The sequence below is a fragment of the Anser brachyrhynchus genome, assembly GCF_964034855.1.
Source record: "Anser brachyrhynchus genome assembly, chromosome: 2".
Classification (NCBI taxonomy): domain Eukaryota; kingdom Metazoa; phylum Chordata; class Aves; order Anseriformes; family Anatidae; genus Anser; species Anser brachyrhynchus.
In genome coordinates, this window is record NC_137695.1 from 88,402,095 (window position 1) to 88,427,897 (window position 25,803).

General features: G+C 36.8%; 1 protein-coding gene across 11 annotated transcripts in view; it reads right to left on the reverse strand.

Annotated features, from left to right (window-relative positions):
- Window positions 1–25,803, reverse strand: part of COBL (cordon-bleu WH2 repeat protein) — a 154,141-nt gene that overhangs the window by 61,651 nt on the left and 66,687 nt on the right. For all 11 annotated transcript variants that reach the window (XM_080580392.1, XM_080580394.1, XM_080580393.1 and 8 more), the window contains one exon: window positions 11,080–11,274. In XM_080580392.1, coding sequence (XP_080436518.1) covers window positions 11,080–11,274 — 195 coding nt within the window. The remainder of the gene's footprint in view (window positions 1–11,079; window positions 11,275–25,803) is intronic.

Genomic DNA, 25,803 nt, shown 5'->3' on the forward strand with positions numbered 1-25,803 from the left:
GATTATTATATGATGCATGTTAAGTGGTAAAAACGAAGACACAGCAAGCTCAGTTTGCTTGGGTTCCTGTTACTACACAGGTTAGAGGGCAGGACTGGACTACTTTGCAGAGAACAGCAGTTGACCACAGAGAACTCCTCAGCCAACCACTAAGGAGTCTCACAAAATCCTGTAGGTCTTCTTTTCCTATCCTTCTCCATTATCGACCAATCCAAACCACAGCATGAAACAAACTGCACTTCACACAATCCAGCCTTCAGTTAAAGCAGGTAAGAACTTAAAATCAGTTCTGGACTCATCTGGCCTTCCCTGAAAAAAAGCTGCAAAAATATTTCTAAAAATGTGACAAAACCGCACAGTGGACTCCTCTTATGCAGTAACTTCTTCATAATCAACTTTTTTTTTCCCAATCTAGAAAAGCAATATTCTCCTTCTAATAAAGACAGGACTTTAAAGCAGGTTTTAAAATTTCGAGTTCCAATGGTACATTACCTATAAATTGACTGTGTGTTTTATCTGAGTAAAGACAGATTCTCCAATGGCCAGTGTAGTCAGTATTACTTCTCCTTGTGCTTCTGAGAGGCTGCACCTTTTGGCTAACATCAAAACCTCCCCTGAAATTCTACTCTAACATCCTCATTCATACTGACCAAACTTCAGAAAAAAAAATCAACTGTACTTAATCACTTTGTGACTGAGAAAGTCATGATTCCTTTTAATTAATTCATCACACTGAAAAATCTTACTCTATTTAAAATTATTGAACAAAGGAGACAGAAAATAAGTATATTAATTACCAGTTAGAAAAAATAGGGACACAGAAGAAACTGGAAAGTAAGCTGCTTACATAAAAATCTAAAGATATTAAAATGTTTTTTGAAATTTTATTTCTAAAATAGGACACATGCTGCTACTAAATTAATGTGCAGCAAAACAATGTAGAACATTAGGAGCTCTAAAGAGGTTGGGTAGCAATTTGCACAAGCTATGAAATTTCTTTAGAGATATGGAGAAAAATTATGCATTATAATTAAAATGTAATGTATCCTTAAATGATAGTCTTTGAAGATATTTAGAAAGTAGTCACCACAGTGCATAAATCAGTTATCTTTAGCCTTTCATAACTGTTTTGAAAGAAATAAAGTTTGTTTGATTTAGTATGCATACACCAGAAGTAATTTTTCAGAGATGTTTTTCTTTTTAGAAGAGGTACCATTTACTCCCTTTAGCTAGCAGCTTTTTTTGAGGCTTTGATATGTTTTCTAAAATTGATTCTATGTATGACAGCAAGATAAGCCTTCAAGCCATGACTGCACTTTTCTCTCCCTTATTTTAATTTGGGCCTGCATCATTAGCCAAACTAGAGTGTACTTGTCTAGCTAAATTAAGCATCCAGACTGCACAGCAAACATTATCTGATGTTCTGTCGGCTGGTTTCATGTTTGCCATCTGAGCATTGTTTTGTCAGACATGAAAAGAACAAGTCTGGATACCTCTCACTCAACTAACTCAATGTCATATTTAAAACTCTTTAGGGAAAAATGAACAAATCACCTTCAAATTAGAAATTAATTGTTCTGTGTTCTAATTTCATAGTCATTTACTTCAATATAGAGCATTTTAAGGACCAGAGACCTCCTTTACTACTCACAATTGTTTCTAGTAATTGGTTCTGGTACATCTCGATAATGGATGCTGTAATAGGATAGCACCAGCCAGGTTCAGCTCCAGTGAAAATATTAAATAGATAAAATTTTCCAGATTTATGAGTGGTTACAAAGACCATTATTTCCATAAAACTTAATTTAGTATATCATCACAGAATTTCACATCTGTGAACAGCAACAGTTTATGTACATGGCTTTTTCAACACAAGGCAATTAACTGAAAATCATTAAGAAAAGCTCCATGCTTACACACTCATCTTAAAGAAAGAAATATTGCCTAATCCTTTTGGGAAAACTAGATAGATCCAGGAAAGCAGCATGCTGTAAGAGATCTATCTGACTTACTATCTTCTGTAAGGTAAGAATGTCATAATTTGCTAAGCAAAACAATAGACCCATCACTACACAAGAAAGAAGTGTACCAACAGCCAATTCCTCAAAGGTCTTGTAATCTAGAAATCAAGCACAGAAAGACAAAAGAAAGTACAGCAAGCAAGCATCAGTAAAATAAACAGTTCATCTGCTTTTCTCTTAAAGAAAAATCTGTCCTAAGTTGATAATGATGATGATTGGTCTTAGAAGCAACAACTGTGAGGATAGGGCAGTGAGCATGGAAGACAGTGGCACACCTAAATAACAGCACAAAGCTACAAGTGCAGTTTTTTTGGGATGGAGAATTGAAAGTGCAAAACATTGTGACTATCCACTTGTCCATTTTTGTCTTGTGTTCCTGTTTAAATCAATGAGATTACTTGACACTGACATGGATCTGATGTTGATTTCACATGTAATAGGATCAAATCTTTCCTGATGCTGCCATTTTTTTATTTTTTTTTTAGTGTCAGTGAAGGGCATGTGTCCAATGGAGTGCACTGGACATCACCTACACAGCTCCCAGCTACCTGCAATTTGAGCTGCCCACCTGCATCTCCCCGTTTTGAGATGCAGCCCAGGGTGCCTGAAAATATAACCCTCCTGAAGGGCATTTTGATGCTGCAGTTACAATACTAAGTTGAAACACATATACCAGGGAAGTTGCTTTAGGGGTCATCCTGGAAAGTGATTATTGCTCACATCATTTACTGGCAAAACTTATGACCTCATTCTGCAAATGCAAACCTTTGCACTTAGGACCACAAAACAGAGAGCAAAGTTGGGAACAGGAATCAAAGACAGCTGCTTCTGTATTAACAAGAGGCATGTTGCCTGGTTATCAAATTAGTAGTGATGAGAAGATCTAGTGAATTCAGTGAGAATGTGTATCACTTCACACTTATTTACACAGAGTATCACCTGCTTGTTGAGCAGAGGAAAAAGAGCCCATCACATCCATAAACTCTCAACATCTACGGAAATGTATAAATGAAGTTAATAAGCTTCTAAATAAAATTTCATACAGGATGACTGGAATAAAAGTGCCAAAACAAGTGGGACAGTAAAAGCCTATTGGAAAGTTTCATAACTACCATACAGTATTTGCAGCCTATGACATCCAAAATAAGTGGTTTCTACATGAATTTGCTGTGAAATACAGAGGAATAGATACAATTTCCATTCCTAATGGGTTAGTCTATTAATTACCTATTTACTTATATTGACACACAGGGAGAGACTCAGCTACTCTTTGATTGTATCAAAATACTGACCAATGCCAATTGCGTCGCAAGTCCCCAGCTTCTTGATCTGGCATTGTACAGCAGTACAACGTACACTACAGCAACTAATATCCAAACTCTAATACAAAAATGAGGAAGAGAGCATGATTTAACCACTTTTCTTAGCAGCTGTACCCCACCATAATCTTTAATATTAGACCCCACTGTAAACTCAAGAACTCTGGAAAGTAACATTAGGTTTATTTTTAAACCATGACAGGACATCTCACACATCCTTGACTACCTGCTGACTTCTTAACATAAGAAGAGTGTTTCTTCTTTATGCTTACATAACTTGGGCACCTGAAGACTTTTTTTCTCAGAAAAAAGCATCTTTAACAAAGATTCAGTATCCCTGTCCTCATGACAAAATATTGCTAAGAAATATCACACATTGCCTGAGGGTTCGATCAAGTCTGCCGCTAACACCAGTGAAGATTATGAACTAATAGTCACGATGTCCTCTGTTAATAAACAAAGACTGAGGATCTTTAAAAATAACATGCACCATTCACATTTCAGGCCTTTTTAATACACAAAAAGAAAATCATACTGGAACAAACAAACAAAAAAAGGGGGTACAAAGTCAGTCACTAAATTCCTTTTATTCAACAATTAAAAAAAAAAAAAAGTCAAGTGTTTTCCCTCCTCTTTTAGAAGAAATCTTGCTTTCATATCCTCAGGGAGCTTACAGAAAATTGAGAAGTGATCTACAAGATGCAGTATTTTGTAGAACTAAAGGACAGATTTTGAAAAACAGCTTTTTTCTGCAGCAGAAACTGATTCATTGCATCCTTCCTCAGAATGTGAAAAAAAGTATCTGTTATTCTCAAGGGAGACTTCTGGATGCTCCACATAAAAAAAAAACAAACACAAAAATCCACAAAAAAGCAGAAAAAAACACACCACACAACCCCCCCAACCCACCACAACCAAAAAAAAACCCAACCACATTCACAGAACACTTAAGGGGAAAGGAAATGTGTCATAAGAGAAAGGTTGAGAAGACCTCACCCAGAAGACCTCTGAGTCAAAAGAAACCTCCCTTCCTCTCCAAAAAATGATAAAAAAAACAAGCACTCATATCTTGTTGACTTCTAGCAGACATTTCTGGCTTAGGTGTAACCTATGGAAGGGAGATAACTGATCTGAGTCCACCCACCCTTTTGTTGAATTATGGGCTCCCTATTAACAAAGAATACAACTGTCACGATCTCCACCATGAACTGCTTGTTACCTTTCACTTTACATCGAAATACAGAAAAAGATGCAATTTAAAAGGGAAGAAAATACCCGCAGCAGAATCCTATTCTGCTGCATTACGAAAAAGCAAGCTCTCCTCGTGCCCCAGATATGTATGAATATAATCACTTGTGCAAAAGTAGGATTGACCACCTTGGTAAATCTACAGAAATCTGAAATTCTGCCCCTTGGGACACAGAGGTCTGGTTAAGAGTGGGGTTTTCACAGCAATGAACTGGAGCAGATGCACAAAGGAAGAGGTAGAAGACAGTGAACTGGTCAGAACTGATAGAGATGATCGCAGCAGATGCTAACTGAGCAGGTTTTAGACACCAGCCCACTATAAACCTCAGTTCTGCAGGTATCCACAGTAGCTTTTCTCATTCAGTTGTGATTCCGTTCCTCAATTTCACTACAATTGCAATACCTGCTGGTATCATGACTCTCCTTTAAAATGATGCTTCTGACAGTCCGACAAAACCTGTCAGAAAAAAAGGCACATATACAGGAAGGCACATCCACACAAACACAGGCTCTTTGCTAAGCACTCAGCTGTTTTTCAGAAGTGAAGCCAACTGCAGGAGTATTATTATTATTTTAAATGTCAAACTGATCCAGAGTACCCAGCGACAAAGCAGATTCAAGAAACTTTAACCCATGCAGCAAACAGAGAGCTCTACCGATGGCCTCTTTAATGACACAGCTGCACATGCTATGAACCTACTTTACTCTTCACTGCCCTACAGCATTGGTATCCATTGCGTTAGGGTCTAATTTGCAGCCCCATGGAAATATGTCACTTTGAAAACCTATGTGAACAGCAGTAACAGTGTGATTTCATACCAATCGAGATTATCCCTGTAGTCAGCGCACCACAAACCTGTGCCCTTAGATAATGAAGACGTAAGATGGAAGAGTGGTAGTCACATAGTGGAAATGAGCATGAAAGATATCTGCTAAAAATCAGGGTATGCTGGGTGGATGTGAACGGCAGAAACACTTCCTTTGCGCAGAGTTTTATATTAACAATCTCAATTTAAACTTCTTTTGTAACAGAAGGCGGCATAGTGAAGAATAATATGATAATAAAATCACCGTGTCCAGATACTGAGTTGCTGAGCAACCAGACGTAGCTTCTGACATCTTAAAAGTTCAGCAAACGTCAAGCTACAAACTCAGCTTCCTAATTACGGACAGCAAAGCTAACCGTTTCTAAAAATCTTGGCCACTGTTTAAAATGTATTTTACTTCTAAGGAAGATAATGAGTCATATTTCCAAGTGGCTCCCAAGTTCACCCCTGTGGCATACTCACATGTACATGGGACTTTTGAGAAATGCAAATTCAGGGACTGATTCTGGAAATCCAGGTGAGTGTAGAGTTTAACAATTCTTTGAACAGATTTCCTATGTTAATTATGATTTCAACAGGATTTTATTCATGTATTTCCTTCACTGCCTTCCCTTTATTTTTAATACTTGAACATTATTCTGCGGTTCTCACTGGCAGTATCAACAGCAGGTATGTCTTCACTACACAGTGCCCATGTGCAGTGTGATTTGGAGTATTCCAGGGTTGCCTGCAAATGGACATAAACTCAATGGCTTTCAACATGATATTTCATTTCATTAGCATATCTCATCCTTCGGACACACTCTTGATGTGTTCCATAAACCAGATGGGACGCACCTTTCACTAACTGATATATTCTATTTATATTGGTTTATATATAAAAGGTCAACGAGTAGTACTGTAGCACAACTTCTCCCGTGAGAAAGGCGTCATTACCATAGTCATGACAATGCTACTCAGAGCCTACGATGCCTAACCCAGGGGCCTGCCAGCTCAGTGGCACTTCTCTCATAGAGTGGTGGTATAAAAAGGACTCTTGGAAGCACAAGATGCACTGGAGTAGAGGAACATGAGCCACGGGAGGCTGCTGTCTCCCAAAAGAGTACAGAAACATTTGAAAAGTAAAAAAAAAAGAAAACAACAAGAAGAACAAAACACCCTTGTGTGGTTTTCAGTAGAATTTTTTAACTAAGATTTTAAAAATAACTTTTCCTCTGCATTTGCATATTTTTAGTTTTCTTCATTTAATAAAAGATGTACAACAAATGTTGAAAGTATCTTCTCCAAATACACAAGAAATTTAGCAAATTTTTAACATGAGTACTTTTTTTTCTCCAGGGAGGATACAAAAATCTCACGTATCTTTGTTGATGTTAAAAGTATCACCTTAAAGCTGATCTTCTCATTTAGACATAAAATTGGTCAAAAATAAACTGGAGGTAGGGAGAACAAAACCTTCCAGAAATGCTCTGAGTAAGTCTGTGATTCTCTTTGGCTGCAATATTCCTTTTTATTCACATGAGTAAGCCTCTTCAACAAGCTATTCTTGGTGAGAAAATATCACTCTTGATAAAACACTGGGGGCAAGTGGTTTTTTCTAAGGGAAGGAATGGCCTTGAGCAAGAATGATGAGTCAACAACTGTCCTCAGCAATCCAAGCTGAGATCTACATGGAGAAGAAAGGTACATAAGAAGCAAAGCAAACCCCACAGCATGTCACATACGTTTGTTTGTTCACAGCAACATATCATATAAACATGGAAAAAAAGAATGAAAAATTCTTTTTTGGTGCCTTCTGAAAACTCGAGGCCAGTTCTTCACTTCCACTAGGAGCAAGGATACAAGTTTTAATCAAAACCCACTGTCTTGCCATATTGTAACTAAAATTAAAAACTACAAAACATATACTAGAATATTTATGTCTGCTATATAGCCCCATCCTTCATTCAGTACAGGAATTTGACTGGCTAATAACAAATCCCAGATGCCTCCCGTTACATCTACATATTATATGAAAGTGCTTCTGTTCTGAAAATCACAGCAGCTGAAACAGCACATGGCTCCTTTATCACAGTCTACAAATTGCATTTCTGGCTTCTGGAGTTGACATTAGAGCTATTAAAAAGATGGAGGCACTGAAGAGCCCTCTTCTAATTCTGATGTTGTCTCCAAAAAGCCTCATGATTTTACTCTGAATAAACCACTCCGTTTCATAGAAAAGGCTCTTACAGAAAGCCCCTGAGGCCTAATTTATCATCTCCCCTCACTCTAATTTCTGTACTTTTCCATACACACTGAAAATAAAAAGTAATTATTCCCATAAACTTATTTGCCAGTGCACATTAGTCTTGACCTCCAAAAGACTTAAATACTCAATTCTGCAATTCTTCCAAGAAACAACCCAAACCACACTTTTTCTTTTAAAGAGAGGCCAGTGAATAAGCCCCTGAGATGTGCTTAATTCTGTCAGACTTTATGTGTGGCTTCTCTCCATGTGCTCTATAATGGAATACTCATACAGATTTTCTCTTATGTGTTTTGTCTACGTAGCACATGCTTTTTGGGTTGGGAACCCAGTTTTTAATATGCCTAATTATGCCACAATAAGGTGGCCCCAAATTTTGCTAGCACATCCTCTAAAATTCTGTAACCGTTTGCACAAGAATGCTAAAGAGTTTCATATTTTTTTTGCTCACTCCACACTCTTTTCTACTCTATACGTCTGAACACTGTTAATGGTAAAACAGTGATACCTGAACAGTGTTACGACAAAATGTTACTACCATACCTTGGTCTTTTAAAAAATATTTGTTCAACGGGCTTCTCATTATTCTAAATTGCATCACCTGGGAGATGTTTACAAAAAGGGGGGAAAAGTCTCCAGGGAAGAAATCCGTAAACTCCTTTCTTTGACTCTGCATTCCTTTGTAAACTACTTCACGTATGCACAGCACACTCTGAAACATCGTTCAATTGCACTCCGAACTGAAATAAATACTTGCTAGAAGAGATTTAATACAGTTACAGAGGAAATACTACCTCTCAATAGACATGGAAATAGGAAGACTAGAAACAGACTAGGAAAACTAATAATGCTGCAGTAAAAAGTAATTAAAGTTACTGCAGGGGCCTTACCCTCAAGGAGGTAAATTACTCTAAGAAACAAAAGTTGCACTCTAGTAAAATTACACTGTAATGATCCACCTATCCAGAAAAAAATGAGCAGAGAAAATATAAATTTAGAAGTTTAAACATCCTTTCATACACACAGAAATTTCTTATTACAATTACTAGGTAGGGAGATTACATGTATACTCCCAAAGCATTATCTGTGCTGTAAAGAAAGCAGAATGCCCTAGAGCTTAACAATGGGTTAAAAATAATGGGCTTGTTAGGTTGGAAAGTCAAACTACGTGTATCCGTAACAGATCCATTATTTGCTTTCCTATGCAGCTTTATGGAAGGAGATAGTTTAAAAAGAAAAATCCTTCTGAAAGTTCAGAATACCACTGTTTTAATTTTCTATTAGTGTGCTAGCTTCACTGGAAATAAACATGTTCCCCTTTTGCAGGATCTTCCTGTTAGTAACAGTTGCACATAAATAAAGTTTTCTAAACAAACATCTTATCTTTTTATGGAAGGAAGTCCATTAATAAGGAATTGACGTCCTTCCCTGAAAAAAAAAAAATCAGTGCTAATTCTTTCCCATAAACTAAAGAAATAAACTTACACCCTGAGATTTTTTACTCTATTTTCACAGCAAACTGGATAGTTAGCACGTAGATAAAATAGAACTGTTTGGATTTTCATGTAAACAATATTCCTGTTGCTACCTTGTCACAGAATACACAATAACTGATCTCTTCCCTCAGTTTTTGATTGCTTCATTTCAACTGTACTCCACTCATTCCTGTTTGAACTACTGTGCAGCCTGTAAGACACTTTCAATCTGTGAGCTTCAGAAGCACATAATAACTGTTTAATATTTTGACATGGGCAACTATTTTCAGAAAGATTTCCTTTACCCAACAAATGCAGGCAAACTAACTCTAGCAACTGTGCCCATAATATACCATACTCTTCAACAGCTTTGTCAGCTCCACAAAACACTTCTATTGACTAAAATTAGTTTTGCTATGGAATATCCTCTGACGCAACCTTCACCTCTTTCCCTTCGTCAGAACAGCTTTTCCTTTAGATTACAAGAATTTGAAGCTGCCACTATACTGTATGCTACTTTTGACAAATAAATACTTTTTTTTCCCAATGGATTCAGAAAGCCAGCACTTCCATCTATTTGCAACAATGTTGATGCTAAACTGTTTAATAAGAATTTAGCTTCTCATTGTTTTTGTCTAAAACAATTTAAAATGTCAATGCCACAATGCATGGAGATAAGCCTAAGAGAATGGCAGAGTAACACTGTTTGTGATGACTGTATTTGCATAAACTCAATATTTTTATTGAACACATTGAACGTTTAACTCCAGGAGATACAAGAAACCTCATCACAGTATCTACAGTGGGAATTTCAAAAGGATTTTTTTTTAAATGGTGCACCATATGCTGAAAAGTAATATAATCATTTCTCTTGAGCTGTATCTATAGATGAGTGTTCTACCAATGGCACCTATCCGTATTTTGAAAGATGAAGCACCGTCATGTCCCACCAATCATGCTTTTGCATATCCTAAGAATGGGAAAGTGAAATCCGATAATCTGTTACCAAGTCCATGCATCAACTTTGCTTACACAATGCCTCATTGGAAAAGGCACTGAAGGTATGTCTAACGTAGGTAAATAGAAGAGTGACAGGGAGTGAGACTGAGCACTAGACTCCTCCTCATCAACTACAATGACCTCAAACATTCCTTCTTGACTCCATTTTGGACTAATAGAGTTCACTTTCCAAAAATAAATCTGCTACAGATATGACAAGCCCTAAGGAAATAGAACCAGTCCACATTACACGACCTTGAAGGTCATCTGGTTCCTTGCATTTTATTTGGCATCTGTATCTAGTTTTATGCAGTGACTATTAAAGTTTACATTTAGAATATAACGCTTTTGTTGATGGTGGAACCAGAAGTCTTAATGTGATTGTGCATGTTTAGTAACACTTTTCCACTTAACTCCATTCTTTTCAGATGGTTAGGTCCTCAAAAAGGTTTTTCTTCTCAATTTGTGTTTAATTCAGCTGACAGTGTCATGGAACATTGAACCTTTTTAAAGGGAAAACAGAACACCACTTTAACAAATCTCATGGCACAACTGGGAAAGCAGGGCAGATCTTCTAGTATCCAGCACAGGAAATAAGCCAATAAAGCTACCTAGTCCCCCTGTGTAACTACCAGCTTTTCTATCCTTACTTCTTCTTCCTCCTCCTTCTTTTATTATAATAATGCTTTACAAAACTTTTCTCATTCAGAAGAACTCTTGATAGTGGGAAAAGCCTGGGGAGGTCTCAAGAGAGCTCAATAAAATATGTACAAACTCCAAGACTTTTGTTAATTTTATTTGGTAAGATTAATAGTCTCAGTTCTGTGAAGACCTGCTGCAGTTAGTGGCTAACCAACAGATCTGTGAATGACTGCAACTCTGATGAATGAACTGAGGGCAGTCAGCACATTCAGCAAAGAAGCTGATTTCTGTGGTTTCAGTTACCTGTACTGCTGTCTTTTCCTGTCCGCTCATCTCCATGTTCTGCAACGGAGGTGTCACAACCGGTGGAGGAGGTGCTCTGCGCTTTTTCCCTTCTGGGTTTGCTGTCATTCCTGAGATGTTACCAAGGGACAGTGATGGACCCAGGCTACTGGAACGAGAATTCACCGAAGGAGAGTTTGGTGCTGTGGAAAAACCCTGTAAATGGATTAACATCTTGGATTAACATCACTTTTTAAAAACAATGGGAAAGAAAGAAGAAAAACAAGACACATCTGGTTACCGTTTAAACAATGGTATGAATAGTCATGTACGTTCCTCTGCCAAACTTGCTGAATTGCAAACTGTAACTTTTGGACACTTCTAAAGGTCAACTGGAACAAAGCTTACAGGCAGAATTAATAAGTCAGAAGGCACTATGAGCACCTACTGCAGCTTAACAATACTGTTGACAGGAACACCACTGCTGTTTGATATTTAAAATATAAGCTTAAATTACACGTAGTACACATTTCTGAAAGCAAGATTTACTCTCAAGTGAGAACACAGTATTAGTCAGATGCTGCCTGTATACCAGGCTTGTCTATTTTGTTATCGATGTGCTTGATTCACCTGAGGCTTCTCTGAAGATTTACGGAGGAAAAATTCTGCTACCATAAAATTATTTCAAATTCACATGAACAATCAAGCATAAGTATTTACAGTCTGCAAAAACCAACCAATGAATCTGGTCAAAAGAAATCCCACTGACAGGCACTGCTCTGGATTTAAACAGGCCCAAGTGAAAGGAAAAGCAGAAACTATCTCACTAATTCCTTAATATTAAAAATTATTTAGGCTCAAAACTTAACGAAATCAAAGGAAAAATTTCACTGATTTCTGAACAAGACCTTTTTATATTAATAATTAACAAGACATTTTTATATTAATATACAATCAGAAATACAGTCATACAGTAGTAAATCCGCCAATAGAAATGGACTAGGAAACATGATTACCTGAAAACGTGCATTTTTATTTTAGTTTGGACACTTGAAATTCAACTTATTTGCATTTTTGAATCTGCTAATGATAATCTTGCAAATACATTTCCCTCAAAACCTGTTAGTTCCCTTTCACTATTTATATTAAGAGAAGCGTCCATGCTAACATTACTTTTTAATTAAGTTATGAGACAGTTGTTTCTTCTCAGACATGGCTTCTGTGAAATCATTACTGATACCAATCCACTATGAGCTGGAGCAAGATACCTACTCTGGAAGTGAAGGTTGATGACCATGGTTGATAATGCTGTTCTTATCACAACAGAACATGCTACTGCATGTGCAAAACTCACCCATCCAGGATGTAAAGCTCTCAGGTGAAATTTTGTTCAAGACCACAGAATACATACTAGCAGGAAACTAAAGACCACCACAAATCTCATCACTTTCCAAATAAAAGAGGCTGTTCTTTGAACCTAGGTTCTCCAATCTGGGAAGTGGTGGAAATGCTCTCCCTCAATTTATGACTGCTTCATTATTGTGTGGATATGCATGAGATAGTAGGATAATTCCTTTCTACAAGTGTCAAGAGCAATCTTAGGTAAAAAATAAAAACCTGGAGCATCAAGCTTAAGAAGACAATTTAATTTGAGCACTGTTGAGGAAGCACTCATGAAGCATAAAGAGCTAAAATATATAGCATCACAAAAATATACACATATACAATACAGGTTCCTGACTGCCTAGTAAGGTTCAATGCTTTGTAGATTCCTATGAAAGCAACTGACAAAGGTAATCCAGATAACAAATTGCTTTGTGTCCTGGCCTGCATGTGATAACTACCACTGGCTTAAAACTATTTGCTGGACTTTTTGGTTATCTTTTACTTTGCACATTGCACAGACTTCACAGTATTTAGCACACACAATGCACAGTACCAGCCTCCTCTGATCAACTGTAGTTTTACTAGAAGATTAAAGCAGTATTTGCCACATCTTTTTCATGACTAATTTATTTGAACTGACTAGCATCAATAGTTTTTTCACCTTTCTAGCAAATGAGCAAAAAAGCTCTAATTGGAAGGTGGGGTTTAAAAGACTTGGTCTAATCTTATAAAGAAATATGTTTTTTTCTTGCTCCTACATCTCAGGCAGTGGGAAAAATAATGATCTAATGTAAAACCTAGTAAGTTTTAAGTTGATCTCAGTGCATATTGTACCTGGTTCTATAAAATAAACTTTGTTCACTCCTGAAGAAATGATTGAGTTCACATGGTGAAATATACAGTAGTCTGTCTCCTTTTCCCACACACTTACAAAAGGACTGAACGAAATCATTTTAAAGTTTATTCTACAGGCTATGCTTTTGTGATGGTTTTAATTCTTTGATTTTCCTTACTGCATTAAAAGGTTGAGAAATTTTGTTCACAGATTTACAGATATATAAAAACAATAAATAACCCTAAGTCTTCCCTCCCAGCATTACAAATACAATATACTGATAAGAACATAGGATGTATCTAGTTTTAAATTAACATCCCATTCAATTCTAACTTGGGGTCTTGTGGCTCCTTTTTCAGGCACTTTCAGATCACTGTGAAGGAATACGATCATGAATAACTAAACATTTTAACCTATTTTTCTAAAGCTTAAATTTCCTAAGAGAAGATACAAGGAAAAATATGTAATACTAATATGAAACTGTAAATAGTCTATAATAAAAAGACTTTATCGAGAGAAAAAAAAATGAAAAACTTGGAAATTCCTCTATGTTTTCATCACCCAGTCCAACCTTTATATCAAGCCCTTTCTTTACTGAGTGAGCATTTCAAGAATGTTCATGTTGAGACTTTTCCCCTAAAATAAAAACATACTACATCTTCCAAGGGAATGGATTGAGAAAAACTTCAAAGTAGTTGTGAAAGCCCCATCATTCAGCAATGAGAGCTCTGTCTAACTGGAGGCAGATCTTCAAGGTCTCCCACAAGTGGAGCCCTTTTCATTATCTTTAAGGAAAAAAAAGAAAAAACACCTTTGGACATGAACCATTGATACAAGTGTTTTTGGCACTCATTTGGATTCATTTTTTTTTTTGTAAACCTGACCTGGAGAGACAACACCTTACGCAGCTCTAAAATATTTTAGGTTGAGTTAGATATATTGCAGCTTCTTCCCAAATCACTGGATTTTGGAGATTTAGCTTTCCGACAGGTTAGTAAGACAACAATTAAGAGCATACAACATTAACTAAGCAAACTTGCAGGGACCTGATATGCACAAGTCATTTGCCCAAACTCTCTCATTTATTCTTGTTTTAATTTGTTATTAGTGGACATATTTCAGTGGGATTACTCAAATTATAGCAGCATAGGTGAGAGGAAAACCAAGCTCAAGCATTGCAGCCAATATAGCTGTCTTAGCTGTCTGAAGAAGTCAGCCCGTATCTCCTGTTTCATTTGATAACAACAGGCTACGGTTAATGTTCAGTTCAGAATCAAATTTGGTTCCTACAATCTGTGTGTTTTGTAACTACATTGCAAAAAAAAAAAAAAAAAGAAGAAGAAAGAAAAAAATATCAGGGCAACGAATTATATAAAGAGCTTTTCAAAATGTCTCTCAACTCGTAAAATCATAGTCTTTGCTAGACCACTGGTATTACAGCACTTTGCCTGCCGTTCTAACAACAATTAAGTAATGCACACTAGCAAGACAAAAAAAACAGTTTCCTCTTCTTTTTTTCAAATTAAGCTGAAGCAAACAAACAGATGGACGAGCATAGGTCACCAGTAAACCTGGCCTCTAGTTGAGCAAGTGTCTTCAACAGGTCCTACACTATAACCCCAGACCAAAGTCCATTTCAGTTCCATGAAGCAGATGTTGGAAGGAAGCAAGGAACAGCTGCAGAACCCACTATCTCTTTTGATGTATACATTGTTCAGTGTTACACTTGCCATGGGGTTTTTTCCTGCTCCTTGAACTTCTGAAATATAAGGGACCTTCTTTTTTCTTATTGCATATGACTCTTTTGGGATAAGCAGTTTAGTTTCAGTGTTTTCCTTCCAGTTCTTCTAGCAGAAAATCAGCTTTCAAAGACCTTTTGGATGGTCAGTAAAGTACTGCTTAAAACACAGAAGCACAGAGGCTCAGAGTAACCTGGTGACTTAGGCATACCAATTCCATTTGCAAAAGAATTTGACTTTCCACAAGACTACCAAAGCCCATAGCCCACTGAACTCAAGACAGGTTATGAGTCTAAAGCAGAGGCCAGTCTGTGTTCATAGACCATCACACTACAATGCAATTATAAAATGTCTTTTGCAAACTACTCGCTTTTTAAGGATGAACAGGAGCTCTGACATCTTACAGGTACTTCTGAAAAAAATTTAAAGATCATATTAATGAAAGAATGTAACATTAATCTATTTAAAATCCATTAAAATGTAACAGTACTGTTGTGAGAATCCCGTTTTAAAAAACAGGTACCTATAAAAAGGGAAGTCAGCTTATGTTTGTTTTCAAAAGATATCCCTGATATAAAACTCCCTTACCCAAAGCCCTGTTATTAGCATTTCCTTGATTTTCTGATGACACTAAGTGGCATTTAAAGGTCAGCAAGGAAGAGACTGCAGCTTGCCTGTGAGAGCGATCTGACTTCCCGTTCCCTGTCCACACCGGTCAATAAAAATTTTTCAAAAATGTCAAGTTTTTTTCTTGTGAGGTTGCTATAGCCAGGGCTTTCTTCCGCAGCTCTCTGCCAAAACTCACATGTTTGAGCTCTCAGTCTTGTTATGCAACTTCCTTCTGAGAAGTTTTCATATCAAAGGTAATCAATTGGGTTGTTTTTTAGCATGTGATGTATGGGACGCATCAGCAAAAAGTTTTTTTTTTCCCCAAGAACAGAGACAAAAATAAGAATACAATATCATAACAGAAATTATTTTGTTTATAGTTATACCGTGGGTAAATATGAAAAACAAGATCTAGAGCAGGCAGACAAATCCATCTACACAGTGACAAGAATATTTATGCCGGTTGGACGTTTAAACTCCATTAATGCAGACTCTTATTGATTTGCTGAATGATACCCCAACTGGTTACAATTGGCCACTTAAAATGCCAGACATGTTATGTCAGATCTACTGCACAAATTAAAAGTCAGTCTGCTTTCTTTGAGATGATACTGAAATTCCTTATACTAGCATTAAGTTTGACAACACCACAATTGAATCTAAGCTCCTGCTTCAAAACTGAAGCAAAATACTGTCATTAATAAGATTGCTTAGAGACTTAAAAAAAAAAAAAAAAGAAAAAAAGAAACCGTGGCCACTCAAATTTTCCTTTTTAACTGGCCACATTGAATATAGTTTGTTTTTTGTATTCTCTGAAGCATTTTATCACTATGGTACCTGCATACAGCCTGCAGCCAGAAAAGAAAAAAATCTTTTCTTGCTCTGATTTTTTTTAAATGAATTTTTGTGCAATTTACTTTAGATTGGTTTTTCATCTCATTTCTTGTTCATATTGGTAGGAAATAATCTGGTCACCTCTCTCAGTATTAAAAGAGAAAGGCAACTATTTAATTTTTACAGCAGTAAATCGTATGGGCATTATCATCTTGATTTTATATATCTGATGAGGCTTTCAAGGTCTTAATGTAAAAGCTTTGAGTTATTTTTGAAGTCTGTACAACTCCAACCCTGTCTTACACTTGTGTAAGTCTATTTTAGAATCCAGCCAGCAATTCCAGATCCTTAAGGCCACGTGATGGACATCAGAACTTACACAGCCAGAAAACCCTAAAAACTTTCTCCCTCCTGTGCCCTTTCAGTTCTCCCTCACCGTGGATGACCACATTTCTTCCATTTTAGTACCAAGTTTGTTACCCAGAAATCCTAGCAATGCCAGGTGCAAGGAGATCACCTACTTTACAAGGTCATCTACTCTATTTCCCAGCACTGAAGTAGCATAACCCATCTGTCCCTGCAGAGGTTACTAAAACCTTCCTATGACACAGGTCCACACTATCCGCATTTACTCTGTTTTACTGTTTAACTATCCTTACCATAACATTTTTTTTCCTTGTACTTTAACTACAGTTTCCCTTCCGAGAAGTTTATCTGATTCCTTCTTGTCCTCACCTTAGTAAGGTCATTCAATGTAAAATATCCCGATGCCTCTAGAGCTACAAGTGCAACTTCGGTTTATGTTTACTTTGCACCTACCGTGTTGTCCAACCTCTTTGAAAGGGTAGAGAAGAACCTAGGTGACTGTTCTTTCAGCGTTTATACTATGAAAGTTCCCACCTGGGAACAAGAAAAGAGGAAGCTTTCAGGAGAAAAGTTTTCAGAAACAGACTGAAGAAACTTAGAGTAGGCTGCTTGTGAATTTCTAATATTAAATAAGTGTGGATATTATCTCAAGCCCCATGCACTACACTGAGAACAAAGAGGGTGCCCAAGCAGAGAGCTTCCAAGAACCTTCTTCACTTTTTATTATGCTTTTCGTGTGTGAAGCAATCTTCAGAACTCCTCTGTCGTTTGGAAATCTGACAAGTATTGAATGAATATAGCAAAAATCACAAATAAGTTTATTATTTTTTTATGAACAGTGAAATATTTGACTTTGATGCTTAGGAATATTATTTTTTAAATCAGATCATTAGTGGATTAGAAAACATGGACCGGGAATACATGCATTCCAGCTAAACATAAACTTGTCTAAATTCTTGGAAATGCAAAAATTGGATGCAGTAAAATCACACCTTTCTGCTAATATCAGCATCACCTACTACTACTAACTTCCTCAGTATTCAAGCAGTTTCAGATCACAAATCTAATCTCAGTTCTCCAAAGATGAATAAACTATTGTGGCACACATAAGGCAGTGGAATATACATCTATGAATTCAACAATGTATATATAATATTCAAGTACTTTGTTGAGATTGTCAATTTATATTTTTTCAAGATTTAATAATGGATGTGATTCCTCAGTATTTTGAGAATAGAAGCTTTCCCTGAAGTATGGCTCAATATAAGAATTTGCAATAAAACTTGCTGACTCTTCCATTTTAGCACTGTACTTCAAAACCTCCCGTGATTTAAAGTTCAGTATATTTACTCCAAATAATCTCTCCTGTTCCATTTTTCACTCTTCCGATTTTCCCAAGCCACATGAGTCTTTGTGCTTAACAAAATTTTTGTCTACTCAAAACCACTCCTGTGTCAAAAGTAGCAAGACTTCATCTGAGAAGGTCTCCCTGCTAGAATGAAGAAAACAGTCATATATCAAGGGAAATGGATGCAATGATTTCCTTCCATCACAGCCATACATGCAGATGAGGGAAGACGAGCTAACCTCATTTATGTTCGTGTGCTTGTATTACCTCTTCTGTTTAAGTGACAGTGTGCTACAAATACATATATATATATATATATATATATTTAAAAAAGGTACATCCCAGCAGAATAAACAAAAGTAAACTTTTTCGACAGGGGAAGGTAGACACTACATTTTCTAACTGGTGGGACAGAGGGAAAGAAGGCAGAGCAACCTCTCAGCAATCTCAGAAGATGGGAGCAGGAACCATGCCTCCTGGTGCTAATGGGAAGGCTTAAGTGTATGAATCAGTGTTTGGGAGGCACACAAGAATTATTTGTGCCCTCTGATACCAATCCAGACACTTAAGTCACTGCAGTAACCAGCAAGCACGCACCCTAGGGCCTTGTGAATCAGAGCTGAGGAACTTGGTAAAAAGAAGGGAAAATATCTTCTTTAATTCAGAGCTCTTAGCATTGACAAGCCAACCTCAGTTCAGTGCAGTGAAAATGCACTTGCTACAGGTCTTTCTCATGCTCAGTTTATTTAGTTTCTGCCACTGAGTGTCCTGTGTAGGATAAAAAACCATTTTGTTGAAATCTGAAGCTCATTAGTCACAAATGAAAGAAACTTAGGTTGCTGAACATTCTCTTCTAAACAAATGTGATTGGTAAAACAAGTAGGTGTATGTTCAGAAAAGTAAGCTTCATCTCATAACCACACAAGCTGAGATATTTTCCCCTTAATATTCCAGATATAAAGTACCTTCTGCCTTCCACCACATTCTCAACTTCCAGAAATACAACTAAAAATCTGTGAAACATAAAATTATTGAAAGATATTTCAACACGGCTATAAATCTAATGACATCCATGAAACAGCCACAAGCTTTAGCATGCGTGTGTTACGTGCATATCTAATCCCATAAAATGCCACGTTAAGATTAAGGTGACATACAGATCACAGAGAAATCGGACACATTTACGCACAAGCTCCCAGAACACGTCAAATTCCTTCACGCCCTTCTCGTGCTATGTACCTGATACCATCCGGCTAAATGTTTTTTATTTATTTTTTTTTTCCTGGATGACAGATGTATTTTAAATAGCTCTACAATGTAAATATTCTTGGTGTTGTTTTGGATATGTAAATCCCAGTGAGACAAAACCATCATTAACATAGCACAAAAAAACACTTCTGCATTGTGTATTTTCTGTGCTATGTGGTAGTTTAATACAAAGTTTACTATCCATTACTCTGGCGGGAGGTAGGACTGCAGGGTGCAGAACTGAATTTGCAAGTCAAGCTTGCACTTGTCACACAGGTGACAGTGTGATGCTGGCAGGTGCTTAGAATAAGGTTTCCTTGTACTTCATACAAGTGTGAAACACTTGATCTTGTCTTTCAAAAATGCATCGACAACTTTGTGCCTTATTTGTTAGAATGCTGTTTTTTTCTTTTTTAAAAAATATACTGTTTGGGGAAAATACCAGAATCAATTTATATATAAAATGCACCCTCTCAGGGCTGATTTACATCTTTCTGGTTAGACTGCTAAAAACTCATCTTCCACAAGTCCAACACTTTTTGTCACAACACATTGTCAAAATGCATCAGTCGATAAAAAAAGACCACATTTTGAAATATATGTTTTTCATAACTGTCAGAAATATAAATATGTAAAGGAAATATGGGGAAAAAGATTAAATTCAAAATATTATCACAAGGGAATGGCTAACAAAATAGTCAACAAATTCAGCTACTCACATTATTTATCATTTTTTTGGATAGCTGCATGCATATAAACTAAATAACTGTATCATTATGACAGATACATGACAAGAAGAAAAAAATTTTTCATGTAATATGCCAGGCAATTAAAAAAAAAAAAAAAGGAAATGAACTATGAAGAAAAGGGAAGGTTTATCCAAGATAAAATGTCTCATCAAATGGGGATGGAAGATGGACTTGCACTGAGAGATGTGGAAGCAGCTTGGTGAATTATAAAATGAACTGGGAAAAATACATGGAAAACACCCCAAGTGTGTTGTTTGTCCTCTTTTGGATATCTGTCCAAGTTGTTCAAAAGGAGGAGAGGAAGAAGTATGAAAGAAAATAGGAAGAAGTAGGAAGAAATAGGATAGCAACAAAAAGATGGTCATTGTGGATAAAAATGAAGTGGGTATGTTCACCAGATTTGACAGGAGAGGAAACCCTTGCAGAAATTCAAACACAATAATCTGGAAAAGGAGAGGAGCAAAGCAAAGAGCAGAAGACTTCAGAAAATGTGATGATAGAGTACTGGCTCATATCCTGGAGAAGGAACAATGAGCTCAGGAGATTATGCACAACAGAAAACATATTCTGCAAGCAAACGCAATGATTGTTCATATGTTAGTCCAGAAAGATGGCAATGTTACTGCTCAGTTGTTGACATGAGAATGGTGGTGGTAGGGAAATCACATGAACAGAACTCAAACTGGTAAAGATTCAGCACTGAAAACAAGAGGGAAGGGGATGAAAATATGGATTTGTGAGTATGTAATAACTATTCCTGTGCTAGGAATTTAATGCATACAGACACGCAATGAGGTAGATTGGAAGAAAATAACCGAAGAAACATCTTAAAACCAACCAAAAGCTGTCTAGAAGTCAATGACAGACACTAATGGAATAGTACGTTTTAAATGAAGTGAAGGAGAAGTGAGAAGTACAGAGGAAAATTCGCATGGATTCTAACATTCAGTTCAATCTCCGTATAGAAAGCAGACAAAAATATCACAGCAGAATGGAAACAAAAAGGAAAGAACATTCAAAAAGAGTCTGTTTACACTTGGCCATGGGAAGGCCATTAATAAATCTAGTGAGAACAATCTTGGAAGAATGAAGATGGAAAAAGCCAAATTTTTGTAAGTCTGAAAAGGCTGCTTTCTCCTTTCAGTTACACTTTTGCAATATTTAAAAATAGATGAGCTCAACCAAATAGCGAAGCACAACCAAGCCAAAAATCAAAATTTGTCTTTATTAATGGTCTGGCAACAGAGTCCAGGAAAAGGGGAGTTCAAAAGGTCAAAGACCAACAACAGCAAAAAAGACATTTTCGTAATTTCCACTGGTGTTAAGCATTCATCAATCATAAATAACCACAAAAAGGATCAGAGGTCCTGAGCAAAATTAATTCATCATTGCAGTAAGAGGTTATTTTTTCTAGGCTCAGTGATTCTTTTAAATCAATCAGCCAATGTGATCAGTCCATGGAAGATACAAGTTGCCATATTTGTGATTTATGTCTTTATAAAATTCGAAATATTTTGAAAAACTACCAAGAACTTCCACTGCAATAAATTCTTTTAACATATAGGGGCTAGAGTTGAACATCTTCGGTATATTTTCACTGTAGATATGCCAATGTATACTGGAGGAGGAGATGGAAATTTCACTTAAAACATACAATTTAAAAAGTATCTGCTCTAATGCCCATATAGCCAATTCTTATGGGACTAAAAATATGAATAATTCCTGGCATGAGTTTTTTGTGTGCTTATTTGTTTAGTTTCAAAGAAATAATTTCCATTTTTTACCAAAAGTATTTTTACTCCAGGTAAATTAAAATGTGTTCCCTCCCCCATTTTAATGGAAGTGGTGCCCCCTTCAGCAAATTTTACAGAGACAAAGAACATTAACAACTGATTCTCATCATCTTTCAGGACTGCTGAGCTTCTAACACATATGAGTTTTGGCCTCTGAAAATCATTACTTGGTAAAAAATAGTATAGCTGTTGAATGGAGAAAATCTGTACTGAAATTCAAAGGCAAATTTCCACTGAGATCTAGAGAACTTCTCTAAAATCAGAGAAATTGCTCTGATTTACTCAAGCTCAGGGAACTGGCTTCCAGTTCCAGTCCCTATAGTCCAATTCCCACACAAATACTTCGTTAATTTAGAATGAGGTTGTGCAACTACTTTTCCCTTTGAAGTCTATGGTAACTGTAGGTGTTTAGCTAGAGGGAGACAAATAAAATCATCCAACTGTCAAAGCAAATTTTCAAAAAGGAAGCTTTACATTTTTTTTAATGATAAAACTGCCAAAAATATTACTCCAAAACGTGCAACCTCTGAAGATTTTTAAACTTACATTAGAAGAACAAATCAGCTTCTGAACTCTGAATTTAGTGCATATCTTAACAGAAATCCTAATTACAGAGTCACTAAGAGGAATCTAGCAACATGAATCAGATGTCGACAGCCAGGAATTTTACTGTTTTAATTAGCCCTTTCAATTGTCTGTGTGCGCGCGTGTGTGTACATAACCTGTGTGTGTATATGCATGTATATACATACATACACGGGTATGTACACACAAATTTTATTGCTTCAATTAGCTCTTTCAAATGTCTGTATACGTGTTTATGTGTGCATGTACACACACTCAGTTACAGGGAGTACAACATCTTGAGACCTAAACCTTAAAGGGGAGCCTAAGCCAGCCCCCAAACTGTATCTGCAGTTTCCATGCTGGGCATTTCTGGCAGCAAGTAATGGCATTGAAGCAGACCAGCCTTTTTTAAGGAGACAATGACAGCTTGCTGCTTAAGAAAAAGACAAAAAACAAATTCACACAAGTTCATGAACACTATGCTCACAGCTTAATGATCAGGTATTGATGTCAATAAATCGTTTTGATTTACAACAGCTGAATATTTGGTCCCAGATTGACCGTGGTGGTCAGGAAATAAGAGTATAGGGGTGAAGAGAAGGTATAGCGACAACATTTTGCGGCTGGATAATGGAGAGTGCACATCCAGGTGATAAGCACATCCATCTTTTGTTTCATCATACTATAGAACAATACCTAGAGAAATTATGCTTGTCCCATTAGAGTTGAAAAATTTAGGTAGAAAATATACACACTTATACTCTGAAAAAGTCACAAGGATCTAAAAGTCAAAAGTTATTTCAGAATATAAGTCTTGCAAAGGCAAGAAATTTAGATCTAAAGATTCCTCTCCATTCTGGAGGATTCTCCAAAGGCTATTCCCTTTAGAGAATAACCAAAATCCTCAACATGCTGGCAAAAATCACACAAATTCAATAACTGGGCACAAAAGCACAGGTTAAGAATGAAGAAGCAGATCTATCTTTGAATTTTCTTAGCATCTTATTCAAATGTGAGTTCAAATAATTTTGGCCTTTTTCTTCTTATTGTAAGCATTCATTATTATAGTTTTAATGCTGACTTTGTCTATGTCAGCCCACTTCTACATAAAAGTCAAGCTATAATGTAGGATACTGCAAAATGACTGGAAGTACAGCTGTGGTGGAGCTCAAGCTACTTCAGCCTTTCCCATTTACCCACTTTTATGTATATCATTTCATATTTTATCTTCCTTTGCAGAATACTATGGCCAACTGTGTTTTTCCAAGTCTACAAATTCAGTATAATTTTCCTCACGACTCCAGAGCCTGACTTTTGATAGTCCTAAAAGACCAAATTTCCCACTGTGTATAGTCTTGTTTCCTATGTGAATTTAGTGTGAAATACTAAGAAATTAAAGCACTCTGATTTCTACGTTCATGTTGACTGGAGTTTTCCAAGCCACTGGAATGCACTCCCCATGAAGGAGCTGTGGCAGAAATTTTTCAAGTTCAGCTCTGAATTTAAGTGACACTGAAGTAAAAATCTGTGGAAACAGATAGAGCGTATACCTACACTTGGACTTTCACCAGCATCAGGACAATCACCTCTTAAAAAGAAGCAGCAGTGCTGAGAACTCTGCTTACTTCCCTAGGTATGCACTTCTTCAGATAGCAAAGAAAAACTTGCTTTTGCAACAAATTATTGGTTGGGGAAAGCCACTCCTTCCTTCGCCACTGTTTGCAATTCATCTTCTGCAAGACTTAACTTGTTTACTTTGGGGTTTTCTCCCTCCCCAGTGGGAAAATGTTCTATAAATTAAGCAACTTCAAGGGGTTTATCTGTGTCAACTGTCCATCAAAAAGGAGCTAAGTTCTTATGTTTTCAAAGAGGACAGTGAAATTGCCAGCAGATCTTTCTCCGTACAAAAGAGAATCTAAAGTAGCAGAAGAAAGAATGATTTTTAAATGGCCTAGTGCAGATAATGGCTAACAGCTTGTAAAAGACATGGTCCGAAGCCAACTGAAACCAGCAGGAATTTTTCCACTGGCTCTAGTGCGTTCTGCATCAAATCTCCAATGGTCACTCTAACTTTACGATGCCAAAAGACAGTGACAATGTGATCTAAACTATGCTACCCCTTCTCCAGGATATCTTTTTCTTCAGTATATTCCCAAACTCAACGAAAACAACAACAATGCCAGCACAGAAATCAAAGCTCTGATTTTTTAAACACAAAATTTGACTACAGATATCGATACTTAGTCACTACTGCTAAATAAATGAAGAAATTAAAGCCCCTTCCAAAAATACATGCATTAATCGGATCACAACTAGTTGGCAAAGAGTTGTATTAGACGTGTTACCAAAATGCACGTTATGAACAAAAAGCCTAAGGGAAGAGCACATGATTAGATACAATGATGTATAGCCTGGCTGTGTAACTATTTAGAGAGGGTTTAAAACAACAAAATGCAAACACCCCTAGCCCCTCACTCCAGATGATGTTAAACAGCATACGAACAAATTACTACAAAGCTAACAGACCCTATACTACTTTCACCCTCAGCACGATGCTTTCTTTTGATTTAATATCCAGCCACAGGAAATTAAAAGTAGGATAATATATTAAGACAGTTCACAATCCAAAGCAAAAGCACTGCGAAGTCTTGAAGCCTTGTCTTTTCTTTCCACAGGCACAGAAGGAAGGTCTTTTTTTCCTTAATTCAAACAGGTTGCATAGAATATATTTTTTTTTTTTTTTTGTGGTGGGGGCAGCTTTGGAAAGGCACATTGCTTTTAATTAACTACTAGTTAATGACTTTGACTGACTTGTACAATTGCCAATATTTTAGTTGATATTGCCTTTCTGACCTGTAGCCCTTAAACTGGAATAAGGACCTTGTTTAACGTTTGTTAAATTTAGACGGCGCCACTATCCACTATTACCCCCCTCCCACCCCTGCTGCACTAATCTCCCATGCCAGCTGCTCAAATGTTTACATTTGAAGGGCTTTCTCTGTTTGTGCAGAAATGGTCTCTGCACAGTATCTCTCATCTGTACATTTGCCAGAATCAAGGCAAGAAAAGCCTCACTGCTGGAATTCTTGATTAATAAATAGTCTTAAATGCTTCTTCTTCCCTTCCCCCTTCTGTCAAATCCATTGCCATTAGGTTTTTATAAGGCAAAACTCCATAGTGCTCTTTATTGGCCTGACTCTTGTCCTCTGCAAACAACTGTAAATCAGAACAAGCTCCATTTGGACTCTATGAAATTTCACCATCTCTGTGC